The sequence below is a fragment of the Chrysochloris asiatica genome, unplaced genomic scaffold (assembly GCF_000296735.1).
Source record: "Chrysochloris asiatica unplaced genomic scaffold, ChrAsi1.0 scaffold00007, whole genome shotgun sequence".
Lineage (NCBI taxonomy): Eukaryota > Metazoa > Chordata > Mammalia > Afrosoricida > Chrysochloridae > Chrysochloris > Chrysochloris asiatica.
The window spans coordinates 34,735,922-34,761,185 of record NW_006408525.1 but is presented as its reverse complement, the minus strand read 5'-3'; the positions used below and the strand labels follow the sequence as shown (position 1 = coordinate 34,761,185).

Here is a 25,264-nt window from a genome sequence, read left to right as displayed (position 1 = left end):
CTGAAAATGGTCTCAACTCTTGAATGACTCAACTCCAGGACTTGGAAAGACTTTTCTGTTGTTCATTTTTGAGATTCCATATACTGATTATGCTTAGAATTGAGACCCCCTTCAAAGCAGACATCACAGAGTTAAAGGAATTATTCTTGAGTCGGTTATATGACTGATTGGTTTTCTTAACCAGTGACATATCTAGGCATGTAAGTAGTATTGCTACTGAGCTTTTTTTGGAGATTCTATCAGTTTAAAAAACTTGTATTAATTTGGGTAAAAACTTAAATATATTAACATATTAAATATATTAAGATTTGTTATGAAACACTCCCAGAAAAATTTTAAAAAGGGGATACAGATGAGAAGACATTGGCAAAATACTAGTAATGTTGAAGTGAGGTGGCAGGTCCATGGCAGCTCAGTATCGTACTCTCCCAACTTTTGTGTGCATTTGAAATCTCCATAACAAAACCCTTAAATAATATGATATTATACTGAGAGTCAACCATTTTTGTTGTACAAAAGTAGCAATTTCATATGGGTTCAATCGAATACTCTAAAATTTAATAAATATACAAGCAAAGAGATAAGTGAAAGAGAAGAAAGTATCAGAAAGAAATTCAAATATAGATATTGTGAGTGTGTCGCTGTTAAAGAACCAGGGAGCTGGTTCTGATTTGTAGCAGCCCTGTGTAGGATTTCTTCATTTTTCTCCTGTAGAACTTGAACCACCGCCAAGCTTGTGGTCCATAGTATACTGCTTATCTTACAGAGTCACCATGCTCCCATATATGAACCTAGACTGTACTATAAGTAGTAGGAGGACAATTGGATATCCATTTTTTAAATATACAAAGTAAATTCAAATTGATTGAAGACCTCAATGTTGAAAAAAAAAATTAAATACTAAAATACAGGATTAAAAAAAAACACTGGCATAAAAGGTCTTCCTAAGCACAATATGAAAACAGATTTGGCAGCTAAAATGAAAACTTGTGATGAAAAAGTTTAGAAATACAAATAACAAACTTAGAGAAAATATTTGTAAAAGTTAACAAGAGAAGGATAAACAACAGAAAAACAGGCAAAGGATATGATGAGAGAAGTCGCTGGAAAGTTATGAGTGGCTAATAAACCCATAAAGAGATGCTCAAGGTGATCAGGAAGATGAGTAGCAGAACACCTTGGCTACAATCAGAGCAGTCTGTGCTGGGGCAGCGGCACTCAGCCATGCTGACAGGCAGAAGTGTTGGGTTCCTTCACATCGTTCCTTCTCCCCTGAGTAGGAAGTGGTATAACTAAAGGAAGAAGCAATAAACCACAGGAAAGAGGGATCTATGCCACTAGATTTTAATGAAATGTTGGATCATTTCTTTCAAGCTCTGTGACAAACTAACGTCAATCAGTAGACAGTATAAATCTTCATTATCTTTAACTGTGCTATTCAATATGGCAGCCATCAGCCTGCCACACATGGCTATTTAAATTAAATTAAAAATTGGTTTTCCAGTCTCACTAGCCATATGGGCTAGTGGTTACTGTACAGCTATAAAACACTTCTGTGACACTGGACAACACTGATGGAACATTACTATAAACCATAACCTAACCTTCATGCGTAGTGGTTGTGAATCAGGCTGCTAACCTCAAGGTCGGCAGTTCAAAACTACCAGCTGTTCCACAAGAGAAAGATGAGGCCTTCTGCTCCCGTAAAGATTTGCAGCCTCGGAAAGCCTGTGCAGGGTCACTATGAGTCGGAACCAACTCCATGGTACTTAACAACAACAACAACCACCTTCATGCAAAGCCTAATGTCTCAGTCAGGGAGGTAATTCCCCCAGCTTTTTCTACATCCATCACCACCTTTCATTTTAGGAAGTTATACTGCTGGCTATAACAGCTTCTAGCAGAGAATCCATCTATACTGTAACTCCTATTTTTCCCTCAATCAATTGTCCCAGGCAGTGATAGTGCTAGGTGCTGCCTGGACTCTTTTGAAAGAATGGTATATGAACGATCAGTGACATAAGGCTGATTTCTAAAATGTGAATACCTTACATCCCCACTTTTCCACTTTATCATCTGGACACCAACCACCCATATGGCCCTTTCTCTCTCTGACGCAAATCACTCAGAGTTGGGTGTCTACAAGTTAGGGCTCTGTCCTTCCAGCCCCAGCCCCTGTCAAACAGGCAAACACCATCCTCTCTGCTGGTTCTCACTGCCTCCAGTGGGTTCAATAATTTGCCAGAATGACTCACAAAACTCACGGTAACTATTGTCTACACTTACAGTTACCCATTCTTATAATGAGAAAGGACACGAGTGAAGAGAAGCAGTAGGCAAGGTCCGGCACAGAGCCTCCCTCCACTGCTGCTCGCTCCTCATGCATGAATATTTTCCCTGACCCAGAATGCCCCCAAAAGAGAGTGCTCCAAGGTCCCAGGTCCCCTATTCATTGGGACCTCAATAAATATGCATGATGTGAGCCTTGTGCAGTTATGATTGATCCTATCATGAGAATGCTTGACTGCATTAGGCCTCATCCCCTTCCTGAAGTTAGTCCACTAGGTGTGGGGCCTGTGTGGTCCCACTTGTCCATTTATACTGGAAAACAAAAGCCTCTAGATTGCTGGGGTTATTTTAGTAAATCAGAGTGAAAGGCCTAAAGTTCTTTGTGCCATACATGACTTTTCATTAATTCCTAATAGTAAATGACATTCTGCTCATCAAGGCTTTAGCAACAGTTCGAAAGGGGCCAGCCCTGCTGGATGAAATGCCAGGAGCCCACTCAGAAGTTCTCACCACACTGGTGGAAAAGGATCCGGCTCAGAGATAAACTCTCCTACATTTAAACAGGCAATGGGCCATTTGAAATCCCCTTCAGCAGTCCAAAAGTGTGGTCAAGATCAGAAACCAGGGCTTCCAGATTTGATAAGATCTAAGTTACTGCATCACACTGTCTGAATAACAGGCATTTTTATTTAGGCCAGTGCTTCAAAGAGGGGTCTAACCACCCCTTGTGACAACCACCCCATCAAGGTCCTCAAGTTAAGGTTTTCAAAGGCAAGGCGATTCTAACCTAAAACGTTCCTTCCTCTTCTGCCCACTTGGTGTTGAGTGGGAGGCGGGTCAGGGGCCTGGCCCTCACCCTTCCAAAGTAAAGGAACAGTTGGCACACCAGACTGGATACCTGGCAGAGCTGAATGAGAGAAGTCACTACTTCTTTCCTCTTTTCTGTAACTTCTGATTCTATAACAACCTACAATATTTAGCTAGGTAACACCTAACTTTCCTGTTAAAAGTAAAAAAAGCCCACAATGACATTCTCTACAAACACAAGAAACACACGAAACCAGAAATGTCTGCACTGAGTCCTTTAGAAAATCCTCAATTCCACACACAAGACACAAATCGCAAATGCCAGGGCTCCTGAAAACAGCTCCACCAAAAGAGAATCCAGAATTTTAAAAAACTTCGATACCAACTCTCTGTGGGTCGGGGCTTCAGAAGGTCATTCCTGCCTGACCACCTTAAATAGTTGTGGTTTTGATCTGGCAGTTCCTCTGAAACCAAACACATACACTTTCTCAGTGTAAGTCCACTCACTGTAACTGCACACCACTTTGGGAACGGAATTCAGGCGAGCGTAACTGCATAATTAGGCTCCAACACAATTGAGCTTTTGATTAGCTATCTGCTTCTGAAAACGGCTACTTCAAGTCTAGCCATCCCTCCCAAGCCTCCGTCATCAGGTTTGAAGAACAGCAGTAAAGTGACTGGCAGGACATGGGATGGGCAGCTGGGGACAGGCTTCAGAAGACACACTTCCCTCCAGGCCTTTAGCAGCCTGGGAGCCCGTGGCAGCAGCAGGACCCTGGCTCTGCAGACCACACTCGCCGCAATTTTTCCACTGGGCAGCCTGTGACCACCTTGCAGCCTGTGAGTGGGCTTTTTTAAGGGAGAGCAGCAGTCACAGATCTCCTCTGGAGCTGACTTCAAAATAACTACCAGTACAGAGAATGTCTAGAGGGCTAGAGGTGCTGAGGTGGGACTCTTGTTACAATAGGAGACCCTCATGTTCAGGGGTATGCTCTTAGACTCTCCAGATACTCAAAGCAAAGGAAGAAGTGGGGTAAGATGTCAAGAGGGGAAAAAGGCAGAATGGGAAACAGATATTAAAGGCATTTATGTGCACGTGTGCCAGGCACACACACAGACTCCCAAATATCCCATGACGACAGTTCTGTACATTAAAAAAAAAGTTTATCCTTAAATAACTTGAGAACCTAAGTAGAGTCACATTTTTCTCCACTGAGAATGTCTACCTTGACTTCCTATTAAACAAACAAACAAACAAACAAAAAATCCACACAAACTAAAATACTGACGGCGGAGAAAAGGATGTAAAGATTTTGTAATATTACTTTTATTTCCCTAAGAAAATAAGATTCAGAATATGGACTGAAAAATGCCCTCTTTCTATATCCCAAAGGATCTGAACTCTTTCACAGCTGTTGGCTTGATGCAGCTTCCCATGACCTAGAGACATGATAAAGAACCACCACCCTGGTTCCTGAAGCAGGCAGAATCATGGTTACTCTAGCAGGGATGGGGATGGCACCACATCACAGGAGAATCTTGACTGTCCTCTAATGCCACAGGTGGCAGTGTCCAGGTGCCAGAGTAGAGCTGGCACCCTGACTTCCTCTCCCAACACAATGCCATTATGCTGACCAGTAAAACAACAGTAGAACAGAGCAGAAAGACATAAGCAGTCGAAATGGTTTCCTATTCTCAGAACAGAAATGGCACCCTTGATAAGGCAAGCCAAGGGTGAAACTCCCCTTACGCCAAATTGGCCCCATTATGCACAGGGAAATGGCTTCCTAGTAGAAAGTATGAGCTTGATTCTTTCTGAGAACTTCAGCACACATGGACACAAATACTGATAAAAGAGCAGACTTACCGCCTCTCCCCGTTGTGCTCAAACTTGATTCTGACGTCACTCTGTCAAAAAGAACGATAGAAAGGTTAGCGATTTCTCTGGCATGTGCTGCTCCTACCATTCCCAGGTAAGCCTTGGGCAGGTCTTTAGCAACAGGAGGCAAGCATTACTGATGGATCACACTCTAGCGTCTCTACCCAGAGAGGCATTCCTTTCCAGTGAGTTGCAGCCTTGCAGTTCTAACCTCAGAGCAACAAATTCTTGGGGCGAGGTCTCTAGGGAGCTGCCCTAAGTCAGGCTGTTTTGCTCTGGCGTGCCATTTCTAGCTTCATACACTGTTCCCACAACTGGCTCCAGAGTTTCCCCCACATCACCTCCTAACCAGGATACCCTTCTTTCTTGGTTGGTATGGCTGCAGGCAGGTTATTCATTTTCTATGAGCCCTAGTTTTTCTATCTGTAAAGTGAAATGTATAGAGTTGCTGTGGAAAATAAAGGAGCTAATACTTGACAAGTAGTAGACTGCTGCTGCGGCTGTTATTCTTGCGGCTACTGCTCTAACCACTGATTAGAGGTTACCCAGTGGGGATAAAGTGGGACCCTGGTCAAATTAACTCATACTCTGTCCCCAACCTTATAAAAAATGTCCATCATGGGTGGTCTGGAACCTCCATGGGGGCAGGGTCATGTCTATCTTATTTCTGTTCTTTCAATACAAAGCAAAAGGAAAGGCAAATCAATGTTTGTGCTTAATAGTATTTGTTAAATGGATGAATAAATTGAAAGACAGGATTCAGGGTAAACATCAGAAATGAGAAAATAAAAATGTCAAAATGTCAAAAAGCAAACCAAGGAGGGAAAACAATTGCAAAGGGACAAACCAACAAACTTGAGGGAGTGAAGTAATGGAAGGAAGAAGGGAGAGGAATGACAGAAGAAAAGAACAGGTCAAAAGAAAACAAAAATTAAGACCATCAAGAAACCAGCAAAGAATAGAGATGGAGGAGAGAAAGTTCATTGTCATGAATGAAAACTATACTGGGAAAGACAAATGAATAGACTGGAGCTTGAAAAACAGAGTATCTCAAGGTGAGGAACACAGAGCAGACAGAGGCGATGACAGGAAAGGCGAGGACCGCTGCATACAGGACTCCACTTTCTCAAGAGTTTCAGAGCTGGAATTCTCTTCAGGCCTCAAAATGATATTCATGGTATTGGATCAGTTATTCTAAATTGTATTCTTAACAATTATTGACTATTTAAAAAAAATTTAGTGAGAAGAGTGTAAATCTCTTTCAAGTTTGGTTTAATAGGAGACAGCTGGATTCTCCCATTTGCTTCTGCATTCAATCTATTGTGACATCACATATCATGTAGCCTCTGGAAAATTCCACTGTATACTCTTGACAGAATGAGAGTTGACCTCATGGACCTGAAGAGTCTTGGAAACCCCCTAAGAGTATTAAGAACACACTGGAGAATCAATTAATTTGAACATAAAAGCTGAATGAAATTTCTTTCCTCTCGTATTAAAGATGAGAAAATTGGGGCTCAAAGAGCTTAAAGTCCCTGCAAAGTACACATACTAAACAGTGGACAGCAAGGCTCTTCTGAGAAACAGGCCTGCAATCTGATGGCTCATCCCTTCATATGGACCACCGTATCCATCAGCAGGACCCAAGCAGAGCTACCATTCACTGAACATTTAGTCTGTGGTAAACATGGCTCTGGAGTCCAGGTGTGATGCTGTGGGCTAATGCGCTGGACTGCAAAGCCGTTTTGAACCACAAGGTCAGCGGTTCAAGCTCACCAGTCACTCCTCAGAAATCCTATACAAGGTTGCTATGGATTGGAATCAACTCAATGGCACTTAAAACAACAACAAACATTAAGCATGTTACATATATTAATCCCCGTAACAGCTATGATTATGATCTCTATTTTACAGAAAAAAAAGAGTTAAAATGAGTCACACTGCTTGTTAGGGCAGAGCTAGGGTTTGAACCCTGGAAACCTAACTCTTAACTACCATGCTCTGCTAAAATGGAAGTGTCACACAGGCAAACAAGGCTTATTTTTCCGCACGATGTTTTGGCTTCAGTGAGAGCACTAAGAGAAAAAACTATCAAAGGATCTTGTATGAACTTATTTTTTGGAACTCATGATGGAGGAGATGGAAAGCTCCCCGTATCTGGGGTAAGTAACAGAGCATAGCCAGGAGACTGACGTACCAGCCATGCAGCAAGCTAGGAGGCCTGAGGAACCTGCAGTGCGGCTTGGGACTGAGGCTGTGGGTGGATGGGGACAGAGGTGGTAGGAGCGGGGGCAGCAGGTCAGCACCCTGTTAGAATTCAAGCTGAGCCGGAGTGTGTGTGTGTGTGTGTGTGCGTGCGCGTGCATGCGTGCGCACACATCCAGAAGGCCAGGACAATACTGTGAGGAAGTTTTGGGGTGGACTCAAGTGGCTTTGTCACTCTCTTTTTTTCTCCTCTCCCCTGAAATGCTAAGCAGTCACCATGGCAAGGACCCTCCAAAGCCCGAGGCCTGAGAAGTGCTGCTCAGCTCTAACACGCCTTTTCTAGCTTCATACACTCTGCTTCTTCCCCAGCTGGCTCTGGGTTTCCCAAGAGCCAACTGTACTTTGTAGTCTTGAGTCCCCACAGTAGGGTCACCACATCCTTTCACCCATTCCTGCCAATAGCCCAGCACAGTTTGGTGCAGCTCTCATTCATAAACTGGGTCATCACATTTATGCATAGCTACGAAGGAATCTGAAAGAGCCCTGATGGCACGGGTTAAATGCTTGTCTGCTAACTGAAAGGTTGGTGGTTCAAACCCACCAACTGGTTTGTGGGAGAAAGATGAGGCCGTCTGCTTCTGTAAAGACTGTTGTTAAGTGCCATCAAGTTCACTTCCGACTCATCACAACCCTGTATAGGGTTTCCGAGGAACAGCTGGTAAGCTTGAACCACTGCCCTCTTGGGTCAAACCAACCTTGCAGTCCAGCACATTAACCCACAGCAACACAGCAGCCTTGGAAACCCTGCGTAACAGTTCTACTCTGTACTACAGGGTACAGGGTCGCTATGAGTTGGAATCAACTTGACAGCAATATATATTGCTTTTAATGGAGGAAGCTCCTCTGTCCATTTCTGGGACTGAAGGAACTAAATTTATTTCATTATCGTTGTTGTTGTTACTAAGTGTCATCAAGTCTATTCCCGACTCATAACCCTGTTTAGGATTTCCAAGGAGCAGCTGGTGCATTTGAACTGCTGACCTTGTGGTTCGCAGTCCAGTGCTGATCCTGTAGCGCCACACCAGGAGTCCAAATATACTTCATGGAGGGCCATAAACCAAGCACTGTCATCTATGTGAATGTAGTCAAAAGGGGATTCAACTTTCTTTCCAACAGAGAATTCACTCATACCCAAATCCAGTCAGTGTGTAAGTAAGCAGTGCAAACAGATGTCAAGGTACTAGAGCCCTACTCTGAGGTGGTGACAACTTTTCCTGAAGCAGGATGCAGGCCACACAGTAGGCCCAAATCTGCCTAGCTCCTAACCTGAGCTTCCCTGGTCAGGCTGACCACAGCAGCAGTGGGTGAGGAAAGTGCACTTGATCAGCTCCTTCCTGGCAACCATTCTCCTTGACCTCTCTGAGGCAGTTTGCACCGGGGACCAAGTCCTCTTTCCAGAGGTTCTGTCCTCCACTCACTTCTGTGACCCTATCCTGGCCCAGAGAACCACACTAACCACTTCTGCTTCTTTACTGGTTCCTTTTCTTCATGCTCTCCCTGCTCCCCCGCCCTCCTTCTGTGGTCATTCCTTAGTGTTTGCACGTCTGGTCTCTGGATTGCTCTCCTTCTAACACTGTCTCCTCAGTGGGATAAACTGATTCTGTCAACCTTTACATAAAGACTCTCAAATCTCTATGTCCAGCCTCAATCTTTCAAACAAAACGTCATCTGCCTGCTATGTATTTTGAGGCAGATAGTTGTTGAGGATCCCTGGTGGTACAGAAAGATTGGAAGTTTAAATCCACCAGCCACTCCAGAGGAGAACGATGTGGTATTCTTCCTCAAAGATTCATAGTCTTGGAAACCCTATGGGGATTTTCCACTCTGTCCTATAGGATCACTGTGAGTCGGAATCGATTCAACAACAATGAATTTTCTTTGGTTTATATAACTATTAACACAGTTATGGAGTAAACTACCTGGTTTCAAATCCTAGCTCGACAACTTCCTAGCCATGACCTTAAACGTGTTACTTAACCTCTCTTTGACTGAGTCTCATCTGTAGTGAGAGAGAATATGATAGTATCTCTCTCATAAAGTTATTGAAAAAATTAAATGATATAATTTGGGTAAAGAGACTAGATCATTGCTGGTATGTGCCATTGAGTCAATTCTGACTCATAGTAAGTGACCCTCTAGGACACAACAGAATAGCTTCATAGGGATTCCAAGGCTGTAAATGTTTACAGTAGCAGACTGCCACATCTTTCTCCCACAGAGGGGGGTGTGGGCTCAGACCTCTGGCCTTTTAGTTAGCAGTTAAACCCTTAACCAGTGCACCACCATGGTTCCCGAATAAGATTAGAATTGGAGTTGTTAAGTGCCATCGAGTTGGTTATGACTCACAGTGACCCATATAGGGTTTCCGATTGCAGCTGGTGAGTCTGAACTGTTGACCTTGAGGTTCAAACTGAGCTTGCAGTCCAGTGCATTAACCCACAGTGCCACATCAGGACTCCAATGAGATTAGACTAGTACCTGACATATAATAAGTGCTCAGTAAATAATACAGGTCCATAATCCTTTAGCCAAAACCTTGGGGCCAAAAATTGTTTCAAAATGGTGCCCCTTATCCACAGCCTGTGGGGCTCCAGGATGTTGGGGGCAGCATACTCACAGGACACCCCTGCATCTCCTAAACTCCTGAGCAGTTAGCTGGGGGCCTTGTGATTGGTTCTGCCCAAGATCCAGGAAGAAAGTGGAGTTCTATACTCTCTTCCTTGGTGGTCACGTATTCCAGATGGTACAGTGATAGCACAATGGCTCTTCCATCCCTAAATGATTGTGGAGAGTCCTCTCCTCCCTTCCTTTTCATTGGACATGTAAGATGATCAAGAGATAAACTGTGTTAAAGTCACTGAGATGTTGCGGTTAGTGTTTAACAAGGCACTACAATGTTAGCTAGCTATCCTAGCCATCCTACCTAATCTTTCACTGAAAATTTGACTATTCACGAGGAATAGAATAAAGACAAAGCTATCCTGCTGTGTCAGTTTGGGCAAAGTTTTGTTGCCAGATGAGTCTGCTACAAACTTAAAAAAAAAAAACATTCAGTTTGTAGTATTTTTTGGGTTTCAGAATTTCAGGTAAGTGATTGTGGACCCACAAATACCACACATACTCAGAAGTTTTTTTCACTGTGACCAAGAACTCCATCTATCCATGTGGTCTGTATCACCTCCTTCTAAGTCTCGTTATTTCTAATGCTGGTCCCACTGCTCTCTAAGCTACAAAGGGTCAAGCCTCTGAGTTCTGCTTGATTCTTGCCTTCCTTTCTTCCTCAGAATTAGGTAACAAGTTCCAAGCAAGGTGAGAGTCCCTACTTCCCAGTCTCTCCAACACCACTGTGAAGAGCCCCTTTCCTCTCATTCCTGGATTCCGAAAGTAGCCTCTGTACCTCTTGGCTTCTTCCTTCCAAGCCACTCATATCCCTTCCTTGTTGAAACACTAACCAGTGACATCCATGGCCTACAAAATAAAGTCGAAGTCCTCAGCTATCATGTTGAGTCCTCTGGAATGTAGGCTCATTCAGTTTACACGACCAGCTATAAGAACCCTCCTCTCCAACCAGGTCAATGCCCACCTTATTTCCTGAATGATGCCATATTCCCTCCTTCCTCTAGGAATTTTCACCATTCTGTTTCCCAATTTACACTGCCATTCTTCCTCCTTTCCACCTAACTAAACTTGTACAAGGCCCCAGTTTGTGCTTGGCTGGGAACCCAAGGTTGGTGGTTTGCAACTACCTAGCCACACCACAGAAGAAAAGACTTGGTGATCTGCATCTGTAAAGATTACAGTCAAGAAAACCCAATGGAGCAGCTCTATTCTATAACACATGGGGGGCTTGGGAGTTAGAAGTGACTTGACAGCACATGATAACACCAACAACAAACTTTTATACACCTTTTCCAGCCTGGTTCAAGTGCCACCTCCTTCAGAAGTGACACTTAATACCTTTGGCCCAAGCTCAGTCTTTACTTTCCTGGCCTCCCCTAGCACTCAGTATTGCACCACACATTTAGGCACAACCACATCCTACCCTAGTTTCTTTTTCACATGTATGTATTTCTCATTTCCTATTTCCTGAAGTGCAGGGAATATGACATACTTATTTGTGGGTCTAAGCTTGACTACAGCCACATACTAAGCTCAATAAAGACATGCTATAGCTTCTGAGGAAAAAGTTACCATACCAAAATCCCGGGTTTCAATAGGTTCTACTCCCCTGGCCCATCACAGCCTGTTTGGGAAGAGGAGTTCTGAGAACTCAGCAGGGGCAACAGAAGCAACTGACAATGACACCAAAATTAAGGGGGTTAATGAGCTGGACTGCAAAGTCTGAACTGCAAGGTCGGCAGTTCTAGCTCACCAGCTGCTCCTCAGAAACCTACACAGGGTCACTGTGAGTCGGAACCCACTCGACAGCACTAAACAACAACATAACCTTGACAGTTAAATATGTAACCCAACAGGGCTCTCAAGAATCCAGAAGAATCATCTGCCTATTAGAGAAAGGTCTGTGAACTCATTTGACCTGGCAAAGGTCTCAGTTAGCCATCATCCCTTGAACCCTCTTCTGATTCTGCATTCCTCCTACAACCCTGTATTTGCTGTTGTTGAAAGCACTCTGTGAAGTGTACAATCCTATGTTAATGGACACAAACAACTCAATGATTCCTAGGTCAGGGGTCTTCTCATTACACAACAAATGTCCACTCCACAGAGAACTAGCGACCGCTGCTAAAGGGATACGCATATGTGATAGGAAAACCAACCACAGGTCCCAGCTGTAGCTGGTGCATCATAAACTGAGGAAGTCAGCCAGCTCTCAACACACGATAGACTTCAGGGAGAGAAAACAGAGAACATAGATCCCATCTCCTAACCCATAGTTTACGGCTGGTACCTCACTGCCCACATACTACCAAAGCTGCTCAGAATGCTTACTTGTTCTCAAATGCATTCTCTTTACCTAGTTGGTTTATTTAGAGAAAAGGAGGTCTAAAGTATTGCCAAGCAGAGAGATTAAATTAGGCTTTCCAGTTTTTTCAGGCCTCAGCTCCAAAACAATTCTGTCAACGAGCCTACAGATCCTCTGGCTTTCTTGCTATGCCAAGTTTGAGCCCCATAAGGCTGTACCCATCTCAACTGTGCCTTGTAGCTAGCACTGCCGTTTTCACACTGAAGGGCTGCTTGCCTCTGCCAGGACCATTTACTCTTGAATAAACACCCTTTCTTCTAGCCAAAATACTTGGTTACTTTCAAATGGGACTCTGCAATTTGAATCTTTAGTCCAACTTGATGCCCAATTTGACATTTCTTAGCCATTTAAATTAGACTTTAATCTTTTGTTCCTCCTTTTCCTAAGCATGGCCCTTCTGGTGGAAAAACTGCTAATGAAGAAAACAGTTTCATTCTATCCCAGGCCTAAGCTAACAACAATAATAAATGTGAATTCACTCTGTAAATTATAAAGCCCTAGGTTAATGGATTACTAGCATCTCTGGACTCGACTCGTAGGCCTGGTTCTTTTGAATACACTAAGCTGTAAACACCACCTTACATGTGCATCCCCCACCTCGCATTCACTAAGACCTGATCCCTCTTTCTGCTCTCAGAATTCCCAGGAGAGACCATTCTGCCACCCTGGCTTCATTACTGGGAAAAGTTATTTTGACATTTTCATTGCTCTTTTATCCGATGCTTGCATGAAATTTGAGCTTCAGTTCCTAACAAGCTATGTTATGAAGTTCGATGCCTTCACATTTGCCCCAGGTCCTCTCTTCTCCCTGGAATAGAATCGTTAGAGAGGATTCCCACTGATGAGTTTATTGCAATGCCTAGAAACTCATTACCTATGTGAAAGGAATGAACGTATCAATGAATCTCTAAGCATATACTTCAATGCTTGCCCTCCAAATCAAGTCCCTTATATTTAGTACATAAAACTGTGCTGTCCAATACAGTAGTCACTAGCCACATGTGACTATTTGAATGAAGAGTTTACATAGTTTCTCAGTAGTGAATAGTTTCATATATGGCTAGTGGCTACCAAATTGGCTAGCACTGAGTGAGGCTGTTTGTAAGTAATACTGTTGTGAGAAATGGTGACTAGAGACACAGAGCAGAGGTCATGAGTAACCAGCACTCCCTACGTACTCTTTTAACGATTTATCTGGGAAATGAATGCTATAGTCTTCCAGCACTAGTATCAGATTGACAAGCACATTTCGGGTTTAAAGCATGGTTTGGTTCCTTACCAAAAATGTCTTTTCCTCACTGGCCCCTGCACATGAGCTTGTTGTAACTGTGGGGCTGTTCAGAAGGGCTGGGCTGCTGCTGTTGTGTTTTTTCTTTAAAAACAAAACAAAAAAAACCTGAGGTTAATTTATACCCTCCATGGAACAAAACAAGTTTGTCGATATGCAAGTAAGTTGTGGGTCCACAGTACCAGTAAGTCATTAGGAGTCTTTCCTAAGCAGTATTCAATCCTTTTCACAACCTTCTCCCTTCGAAGCCATGTTGTTCCAATGACAGAGTGGGCATCATAAAAGATTACAACTTCTAATACATTTTAGACTCTGAGCAGAAGGATTCCTAAAAGATAATCCCCCTTCAAGGAACTACTAGGGACCACTCTATCCCTCCTCCTCCCAGCCTGGTTCTGTGGTTCTTCCAACTCAAGAAAACTTCATTTAGTCACCCACTAGCTGATGTACACACGAACAGCCCAGCGTGGAGAATGATCAGCTGACTGGAGCACATTAGCAAGCACACTCCACATAGGAAGACAGGAAGGAAAGTGAGGTCATTAGGCTCAAACCTGGGGGAAGGGACTCATTTCTGGTAAGAACGGCTCCTTCCAAAAGCAGCTTTGAATATTGTGGCAATTGAGAAACTACACAATTATATAGAATGAATGATGTATGAAGAGAATACAAGAATGGGCTCTAGTCTGTTATTCCCCAAGCTCTGTAAGGTAACCACAAAAATAAAAGCAGCTTTGAAAGAAATCCTTGTTATAACACGAAACAGAAGGACTCCAGGCTTCTGAAAGTCCCAATGACAGGAACTACTCCGGGAGCTGCAGCTACCAGACCCCAGACAGAAAATCTTCGAAGGCCTTATGCTTTCTCTGGGAACTACGGGCTGTTGTTGTTAAGTGCCATCAAGTCAGTTCTTACTCATAGCCACTCTGTATAGGGCTTCCAAGAAGCAGCTGGTGAGTTTGAACTGCTGAGCTTATAATTCAAGTCAACCTTGCGGTCTAGTGCTTATCCTAGTGACAGTAGAACTAAGGGTACTTCTAAAGAATTGGAGGACAAAGTGCAAAGGAGGAGAGTAGGGCTTCGCTGATAACAAAACAGAACCACAAGGGAGAATAGCATGTCCAACTGATGCAGTGCTGGAAACCCACTGGGGACAAAGCATCCTTCACTCACACAGACCTCCATGCTCAGGAAACAGGGAACAGAAGGCACTGGAGGCAAGAAGGTTCTCAACAGCACACAAGGCTCAATGCTGCCCAAAGAAGAAACTGTTTTCCTAAAGAACCAGACAACTGCAATAAAGCAGGTACTCTCCATTACCTGAATTAACAGGGGAAACAATTACAAACAACGGCAATATGAAGTCACTCATTGCTGCCTTTACAATATACCAGATGACCTTTTAACAAAGTTATAGTTTACATACACTAATACCAAAATTACCTTTTCTTGAGTATCTAAGAATACAGGTAGCTAAACACCCTCCAAGTTAGGGATCATGAATCTGGATAAAGTATTTACAAAATAATCAGTAAATAGTGCCTTCACAACAAGTGGAGGAATTACTCTCAGTCTCCTCGGGTGAAGAGGTGCTGGGGGCAGACGCACAAGGTTCTGGAGACCAGACCATGGACCTACTCTTTGGTTGGTATATGTCACTTAGCATTTAATAGAGTATGGAAGGAAGGGTCCAATAGCACCCAAGCCTGCTATTAAAGTACCACTGGCTTCTTACGTCCTTCCCCTGACACATCTAGCTAGCATACACACCTGCCTATTTGAGTGACCCGTGTCCTTGTTCTTCATGGGCTCATATCCAGGCAGCCGGGAACGTCGGCTCATCTGGAGGGCCACCAGATCCTTCATGATCGAATCCAATGCTTCTTGTTCATCTGCAGTGAAAGAGATCACATGGGCTATGATACTTAGCACAGACCATCAAAAGTACTTTCACAAATGACACGACTATCAGGGGGTTGCACCCATGTGAAACAACAGACCCTGCTACATGCACTGGATGCCTCTGAAAAGTAGATAGTGGAGGTCAGGCTATGTAATTTTTAATTTTAATGGATTCTTAACAGCTCCCCAATCAGATTTCTGGCACCAATATTAACTCTGTGTGTGTGTATACACGCACAGTCATGTGCTCAAGAAGCACAGTATGCCCAGTGCCAGAGAAACTCAACAAGGAAACAATGAGAAACTGGTGAGCAGAACAACATAGCACAGCATGGTAGAGTTGTGAATGAAAAGACAAGTTAGTAGAAGGCTGATTACAGGACAGAGTCAATTCCAAACCTATTCTTAAAGCATCACATACAGGACAACACATTTCATAAGGCACCAAACAAGGACTTCATTAGCTGCTTGGAAGTGAAGTTGTTTTACAAGTCTAGCTTCTAGAAACTCTAACCTTTTACAAGTTTACAGACCCTCTGCTTCCCAGGGGGTGTCAAAAGGCAGTTCTACTGATATTCTTCCCTAACTGACCAAGCAATGTATTGTCTCTGCCTTACTTTTAATCTCTTTTTCTTGAAATAGCATGTGGTATTGGAACTCTCATGCACTGAAGGCAACTAGCCAAACCCAGACCCCAAGCCAATCCAGTGCCATGTTTTGCAAAAATTCCCCAGGTCCTTCAAAAGATCCTTGTCCTTCCAATTGAATGGACATGAAAGATACTCTTTTTTTTTTTTCTGAGTTAATAAGAATTGAATATAAATAAATCTGCTGACCTAGAAGGCAAGAGGCACTAGTTGCTGCACTTTGCTGTGGTGACAAGTGAGTCACTTGGGGCACACCTTAAGAAGCAAGTACTAAAGACTCCACCCCAGGACAGTGCCTATCTCCTGCCCTTTGTCACGGCCCTTGGAAATACTCTAATACCCCTTGGAAGAAAAGAACAGCATGAAGTATAGGAAGGAAAACTGCTCCATTCTCTTCTCCCATGCTATCTGCCTCTCCCTGCTTCCTAAACCAAATGTGCTTGGGTGCCCCTTTGCCCTTTGAGGAGGTGCAGGAAAGGAAGGAAAGGGTGCCTATGACAAGATTTTTGCCTGTTCAGAAAAGTGAATTTAGATTTAAATCTTGCAGGAAAAGCAACAGTAATTTCCCATATAATTCTACTTTAGAATACATAAAAAAGTGTGTATAAAAGTCACATAGCTGTACTGCAGAAAGCACATTGTAAAGGGAATAGTGAATGAGGAAAAAGTGGGTCCATGGTCCATTTATCAAGATTAAAGCACACATATCCCATTATTTTGTATTATTTTCTATTAATTTCTCTACAGACTCCGTAAAGAAAGAGAATTTGTTTTTTTTCTTCCAACTTCCCAACCAAGGTGTAAAAACAAGTGTAATATGTAAGCTAAGAAGACTGGTTTATATACATTATTATATACATTACTAAGCATAAATACATATATATTATATTAATTGGGGCAACAATAATAGTAAATTAGATTAAATAGGTAGATATTTTCTAAGGTGCATTACGCAAAAAGAGCAGAACGCATAGTTTTCAGTATCAACATGACCACCCTTAGAATTGAGGATTTTAATTGTTGTCTGAAGTCAGGTATCAAACCAGACATACACACAAAACCACCTTTCAGATCAAATTGACAAGTGTGACTGCAGAAACCATTTCTAATTCTGGAGATGATGCTATTATAAGAGCTGGTTTATCAGGTTCACAAATTCTGTTTCCAGGAAACTAACCAATTCCTGGCATTACTTAATGGATAAACTTGTTTGGTCGTTTCAGCATTTAGAACATACTAGGGGAATGGTTTGGCACGATCTGAAATCAAAGACAACTGACACAAGTGAAGCAAGGTTAAAGAATCTGATTTTGTGCCAGAGTAGAACACACTGCTCTAGGCAGATATGTTCTTAAGCTGAGACTTCAAATTGAGAACATGGATAAAGACAGGAAGTAAATCAAGCAGCTCTTTTAGGGATTTCTTCCTGGATTGAGATTTTAACTAAATTGCCAACACTCTTTCAGTGGCATTCCTTAAAAATAAAATAAAAACAAATAAAACCTTTAAAAGCATAGCAGTTTTTTTAGAGTATAGTGGTTAAGAAAATGAACTTTGGAGTCAGAAAATGCTGGGTCTAAGTCCTAAATCAAACTAGGTACTAACTGGGAGGCCTTGAGTAAATCACTTATTCTTCCTAAGCCTCAATTTTTCCATTTGTGAAATGGGATAATACAAGTAAACTTTCATACAGTCGTAACAGTTAAAAGGAAAAAATACTCACTTTCCATGGTCCCTAACACTTAGTGGAGTCCCGGTGTAGTGCTGTGGGTTAATGTGATGGATGCAAAGTTGATTTGAACTGTAAGGTGGGTGGTTCAAGCTCACCAGTTGCTCCTCAGAAAACCTATACCGGGTCGCTATGGGTCGGAACTGAGTTGATGGCACTTAATAACAACAACAACACTTAGTAGGAATGTTGCTGTAGGATAAGCAGTGGGGTGCTAACCTCAACATTGGCAGTTATGAGATGCTCCTTGGAAACCCTATACAGGGTTGCTATGAGTTGGAATAGACTCAACTGCATTTAACAACAATAACACTTAGTAGTAGTCCTGGTATGGTGCTTTAGGGTAAGTACTGGACTGCTAATTGCAAGGTCAGTGGTTCAAATCCACTAGCTTCTCCTTAGAAACCCTATACAGAGCTGCTATGAATTAGAACTAACTCAACAGCACACAACAGTTAGTAAGATGGTACAAAAGTTAAGTACTCAGCTGCTAATGAAAAGTTGGCAGTTCAAACCCAACAGTTGCTCTGTGGATGAAAGAGGTGGTGACTTGCTCCCATAGAGATTACAACCAAGAAAACTATGAGGCAATTTTACTCTGTCGTATAAGGTTGCTATGAGTCAAATTGGCTCAATGATACACAATAATTAGTAATGCTAAAAAAAAAAAAATGCTGGCTGTTATTGTCATCAATAGAAAAAGACTGGAGACCACATAATCTATCCTAATATTTATTATATTCCTGAACTTTTATTAATCATTAGCAATAGCCATTTACTGAATACCTATCATCATATTTGTTGTTGTTGTTGTTGTTATGTGCCGTGGAGTCGGTTCCGACTCATAGCGACCCCTGTGCAGGGTTTCCAAGGCTGTAAATCTTTACGGGAGCAGAAAGCCTCATCTTTCTCCCGCGGAACCGCTGGTAGTTTCAAACTGCCGGCCTTGAGGTTCACAGCCCGACTCATAATCAGTATGCTACCAGAGCATTAGAAAAAATTAAAAAGATACTTGGAGGTGTTCAAACTCTAGGAATAAAAAGCACACATACAAATGTAAGTATAGAATTACACTGACTTAGAAACTATACTAACCAGAATACATAAACACAAATGTATAAAAAATTGACCTTGCAAGATATATTAGCAGAATATTCTTTCTGAAAAGCAAGCTGTTCCAAGTAATGCTTTTGGTGGTGGTAGCTGTCAAGTTGGCCCCAGAGTCAAGGGGACCCCCCTACCCCATGCACAAGGGAATGTAAGACTGTCCGGTCCTATGCCATCACTATGACTGGCTGCAGATCAGACAAAGATCATGTGATCCATGAGAGCTTAAATAAATAATAATAATAATAATAAAAAAAAACCAGAGGATAAAAAGCATGAGGAATAAGTAAGGGGGAAAGAAGGAAGAAAAGAGAGTCAGGGTGAGTCTAACGAAGGACAGTGAGGAGAAAGAAGTCAGTATAGGAGCCTCTGAAAGGATTGAACAGCAAAACAAAACAGTGACACCACAGATGTCAAAACCAAAAGAACAGCAGCAGAAGTAACTTGGCAGGCCCGACAGGGCAGGAGACACAGAAGGAAAACTTTCAAGATAATTAAGAAGCTGGAGATTTTCTTTTTAAAAATTAAAAGAAAATTTGAAGTAATGAAAATTAGCAATACATTTGTGAGCTTTACATATGAACAAGCTGAGGCAGGGGGAATAGTGTGCCAGAACCTCAAAAAGACATCCTGAGGATGGGGTAGACAGCTACACTTTAACCATGGAGTCCTGGTGTGGCACTGTGGGTTAACGTGCTGGACTGCAAGATCGTTTGAACCGCAAGGTCTGAAGTTCAAGCTCACCAGCTGCTCCTTGGAAACCCCTATACAGGATCACTATGAGTTGGAACTGACTTAGCAACAATGAGGATGCACAAAGAGGAAGAAGTAATTCTTGTGATTAAGAGGTTAAGAATCAAAGGTAGGAAGGAGTATTCATAGAAAACAGAAAAGAAAGGGTCTAGAACACAAGGACTAAGGTTCAGGCTTAAAAAGTGGAAGCTCTAAGGAAGTTTTATGCAGACAGAAATCTGCATTGCCTGGTCTTGTGCTAGCCTCACAATCATTGCTACATTTAAGCCCATTTCTGCTGCCGCTCTGCCAATCCATCTCATTGGGAATCTTCCTCTTTTTCTCCGACCCTCCACTTTACCAAACATGATATCCTTCTCCAGGGACTGGTTCCTCCTGATAATATGTCCAAAGTATGAGAGATGAAGTCTGGCCATCCTAGCCTCCAAGGAGCATTCTAGCTGCACTTATTCCAGCACACATTAGTTTATTTTGGCAATCCATGGTGCTTTTAATATTCTCCTCCAGCACCATAACTCACATGCATCAATTCTTCCATGGTCTTCCTTATTCACTGTCCAACTTTCACATCCATATGAGGTTATTGAAATACTATGACTTGGGTCAGGCACATCTTAGTCCTCAAGCTGACATCTTTGCTCTTGAACACTTTAAAGAGGTCTTATGCAGCAGATTTGCTTAATGCAATACATCGGGCTGCCAGGCAACTCATTCTTCTCATTAGCTCCAGCAGGTGGGCACTCTTCCAGACGGACTCAACTTTCTATCTAAAAGCAGGGCCCATAGCACTTGCATTTATGAATTCCCTTGGCTAAAACACCAGTAAAGTTTCCAGAAGCACCACGTCCTCCAATTGACAATGATGTCTTGGGTGATGTCTGTTTGCTATGCCAGACACTCTATCTTCATCATACATACAAAGTAATATTTTAATCTTTGTTTTCACTTAAGTAATGATATTATTTCTTTATTTTAATAATCTATCAATTTCTGACAAGGTTGCTGATCACTGTTCAAACAAGGTATCCTGTGCTTCAGAGTGTACCTGAGTCACATTTTATTACCTTTCTCTTCATGACATTTTATACACTTCCACATTCTCCACCCTGTCCATACCTGTGCAAACATCATTTTACAGCAAGTGTAACCAGACAATAATGCCTGATCCTTAATTCACAAGAAACTTTTTTTCTCCTTTGAGGACAAAGGTTGAACCTTTTCTAGATCTCAAACTCAAGTTCTAGAATCTATTCTTCAAATAGTTCCTGTTTCTAGGGTACAACAGGCATTCAGTGTTAATTGATGGTTCGGTTTCTTCCTTCATAGAAATCAGTGTAAGTCACCACTATGCTTCAATTGAATATTTATGAAATTAAGTGAAAGGGCTAGAGATTATATAGTTATGTGTGTCAACCCCCAAACTACAGAACGAATCTCTCCTGCTTGTGTCCCTTTACAAACTTCTGACATGGCACCTACAAGAACTCATTGCACTTATATATTTACATGTTTCTGGTTCATTTTATAGAACTGCTAACTTCTTGAGGACCAGACAAATGCAAGTACAGGCCTAACACTGAGCCTGGTACATGAGAAGCACTTGATAAATGGACAAAGATTCAATGTTCCTGGACCAGGAACACTGCTTCTTATCCTCTGTATTGCTTTTGTTGTTGTTAGGTGCCATCGAGTCAGTGCCGACCCACAGCGACCTTATGCACAGCAGAACGAAACACTGCCCGATCCTGGGTCAACCTCACTACTGTTGCCATGCTTGAGTCCATCTATGCTGCCACTTGGACAATCCATCTCGTTGGGGGGGTCTTCCTCTTTTTCTCTGACCTTTCACCTTACCAAAACAAACATGATTATCCTTCTCTAGTGACTGGTCCTCGGCATATTTCCCTAAATAATTTTACTAATGCCTAAAATTCCATCTAAGGAGCTCTGGTAGCATAGTGGTTACGAATCGGACTGCGAACCACAAGGTCAGCAGTTCAAAACTACCAGCTATTCCATGGGAGAAAGATGAGGCTTTCTGCTCCCGTAAAGATTTACGGCCTTGGAAACCCTGTACGGGGTCGCTATGAGTCGGAACTGACTCCATGGCACGTAACAACAACAAAATTCCATCTGTCATTTAAAAAAATAGCAAAAATTTAGTCATGACATCACTGTAATGACTTACTAAATTGTGTTCCAAGTTTCAATCAAAACAACTACTCAGAGTCTACAACAACTTCTGATTCTAGAGAAACTGAATTGAGACTGGACTAACTAGGAACTCCCAATAGCCCTAGCTATATAGGTACTGGCAAATCACAATGATTCTTACTCAAGACTAAAGTATCAAACCAGAACTAGACATTCTTAATTGTGTATTCAGTTCATGATAGTTAGGTTTCCTGTAACATTTCCAAATTGTTACATGCTTTCAGTAACATTCCCAGTACAGTAAGTTTCAGATTGCACATGTAAAAAGTCCAAACACACACTAGTAAATTAGTCTCCAAAAGCTATTAACAGCATTTGCCACTTGTAAGTACTAAAAATTCTAGAGTGGTCAAGTAAAAATGACCAGCTAATCCCAATTTAAGGAGCTCTGGTGGTTACGAATCAGGCTGCGAACCACAAGGTCAGCAGTTCAAAACCACCAGCTGTTCCAGGGGAGAAAGACGAGACTTTCTGCTCCCATAAAGATTTACAGCCTCGGAAACCTTGTACAGGGTCTCTATGAGTTGGAACTGACTCTTTGGCACACAACAACAACAACAACACCAATCCCAATTAAAAAAAAAAAAGCCACATAGTATCAAAGTCAAAGGCCTTCTGGTGTGGTACTAAAGGATCAGCACTGGACTGCAAAGCATAATGTTGGCCATTCAAACCCACCAGCTGCTCCTTGGAAACCCTACACAGGGTCACTATGAGTCAGAATAGACTCCATGGCACTCAGCGGAAACAGCATTAAAGCAAAAAGGTCACTATTTCCCATTATTTACAGGAATAAGTGTAGTTTCCACTAGAAATTGTCTGGGGCTAAGAGCCAATATAAAATCTGACCTGGTTTTATTACAAACCCAAGTTGTCAAACAGGGTTGAGTTCAGGGCTTGGAACAGCTCAGGAAAAGATGACTGTTAACCAAAGAACCTGCAAGGGCAGGTACTCAATTAGTTTTGGTCCTTCCTTAATTTTCCTAAACTTTCACTGGGTTTAACAAATGTAACTAAAATATTACAAAGTCTATGTTTCTTTCCGATCAACCCCTTGAGTTGATTTTGAACTAGTACCAAAAAACAAAAGAGAACAAACTCTATGACTGAGTCACAGTGACCCTACAGGACACATGAGAATTGCCCCATCGCATTTCCAAGACTAATCTTTACAGAATCAGAGTGCCACAGCTTTCTCCCACAGAGCAGATGGTGGCTTCCAATCACCAATCTTTTGGTTAGTAGCTTTAACCACTGTGCCACCAGATTTCCTTTTTTACAACTATATACATAAAAAACCCCACACAAATCAAACCCACTGCCCCTGAGTCGATTCTGATTCATAGCAACTCTGCAGGGTTTCTGATGCTATAATCTTTATGGGAGCAGAAAGCCTCACCTTCCTCCTTCAGAGGCTGGTGCATTTGAACTTCTGACCTGAGGGTTAGCAGTCCAGTGCTCACAAAACAAAACATATTTAGAATTAGCAACTAAAGTAATCTAACTAACCTGGGAATTTTAGTTTCTATCATTTACATCACCAAAGGGAGGCAGTATTTAAGAGTGTGTGTTTACTCATAGGCTTGCTGAGTCCTTATTAACAAAGGAAATTTAAAAGAAGATTCAGTATTAGCTCTAATCATATGTCCAGACCAACTACGGAAAAAAGAAAAGGAAAGGGGTACAGTGCTGAAGAAAGCCTGTAGTGGTTCTTGAACCCGCTTGCCAGATTGACTGCAGTCCCCAGCAGTCAAGTTAACTCCCTTTTCTGCCTGCTCTTCAAGTAAAACAGATGCAGGAACAAATGAGAAGACGCTGAGTTCCTAGTTCATTTTCCTTTGGGGAGCAGGAACCCCGCTGTATAGTTCCTTTCCTCCCCATCCACACAGACACTTCAACTTTCTGAAAGTGTCTTGAAATGTGAAGACTGACTCACATCGTGTTTCATGTTAGATGATGAAATGCAGCCAACACATTCTAAGCCCTCTAACTGGGTCAGCCATCCAAAAACTGGGGAGAGGGAAGTCTGCACACCATAAAGGATTCACACTCCCCATTGGGACTTGAGGTAGTCTCCATAGGACAAAGAGGAAAAACTTACTAGATCTTAGTAGTTCCTGTCAAGTCAATTCCGACTCCGCAAGACCCCATGTACAGGTTCACAAAATCAATTCAAAGATGTAGTCCAATCTCCCAATTCCCTAATGCAAGACACATGTCCGTGGCCTGTGGAGGAAACCCGAATTCTGCGCCCCAGTGATAGTAAACATCGGATAAATATTTGCTGGCTTCTTTATTTACTTAAATACCAAGGCTAACTGGGCTCACTCTCGTAGGAGACCTTCCGGAGAAGAATAAGCATTTCTGAACTAAAGCCCAGCAAATGAAACCCTTCCCGGACTGTAAGGAGGACGGTACGTAGTGGAAGGCAATTCATTCAAAGTCAGCGCAGAGATGGCCCAAAAAGGACTCTCTGGCCAGTGTGCCACAGCATGCACATAACCTCCTTCAAAATGACTTGACCTTGCAATGCAGTACAGCCAACATTTAGGAAGATTTGAGACTGCAGGCCACAGAATCACTGTTACTGTGCCAACAGGAGAAGCTGCGATCCACCTAAAAGTATCATTTGCTTCTTAATCTAGTTCACTAGTCATTTGCCAAGTGACCACAAAGGAGATGAAATGTAATTCGGTTCTGATGCCGCGTATGAAAGACATTACAAGCTTTTCTTAGATGACATCTTTGCAGAATTTGCGAGTATTGATGAAAAGGAAATGATTTCATGGAAAGGCTCCGTGTGCGGCGAATGTGTCTCTTTCAAAGGTTACATAATTGCAGTGGTATCGCAAGATCCGAACCACGGGTAAAACACTGCCACGAGGGAGTTTTCGGAAAGGAAGGTAGAAGTTGTAACTGGCAGGAGCCGCGGGCCCGCCGTCTCCCCGCGCGCCGGCCTGAGCGAGCGAAGGGAAGGAAATGACACAGGCAGGAAAAAAAACCAAATCAAGGAAAAGACACAACAGCAGCTGGGCCTGCACCAGCCTCCGGCCCGGGCCCACACGGCGCCCGCTCCCCGCCGCCCGGCCCGGGATGCGCCCGCACCCGCCGCGCCGCCCGGAAGCAGGGCTACCCACTGGGCTTGGCCGGCAGCGCCGCCTCGGCAGGCCCAGCCGCTAGATCCCGCGCTCGGGCTGCGGAGCCGCGAACGAGCGAGCGAGCGGGCGGGCGGCGGGGCCGGGCGGTCCATGCCTGTCAGGCAGCGGCCCAGAGTCCTCCTCCCCCCAGGGCAGGGGTGGGGCGGGGCGACGCGGAGCAGCGCGGGCACAGGCCGGGGCGGTGGCGACACTTACCCATGGTGGCGATGTCGGCGGCGGCTCGGACTCGGGAATGTCACCTC

The 25,264-nt window shown here is 43.0% G+C and overlaps 1 protein-coding gene across 1 annotated transcript in view; it reads right to left on the bottom strand.

The window, feature by feature from the left end:
* The window catches only part of MAP3K3 (mitogen-activated protein kinase kinase kinase 3), a 64,856-nt gene extending 39,592 nt beyond the window's left edge, over positions 1 to 25,264 (bottom strand). The window contains exons 1-3 of the mRNA XM_006833568.1: positions 25,218 to 25,264; positions 15,283 to 15,404; positions 4,964 to 5,004 (exon numbers count right to left, since the gene is read on the bottom strand). Of these exons, the coding sequence (XP_006833631.1) occupies positions 4,964 to 5,004; positions 15,283 to 15,404; positions 25,218 to 25,221 (167 nt within the window). The 5' untranslated portion in view covers positions 25,222 to 25,264. The remainder of the gene's footprint in view (positions 1 to 4,963; positions 5,005 to 15,282; positions 15,405 to 25,217) is intronic.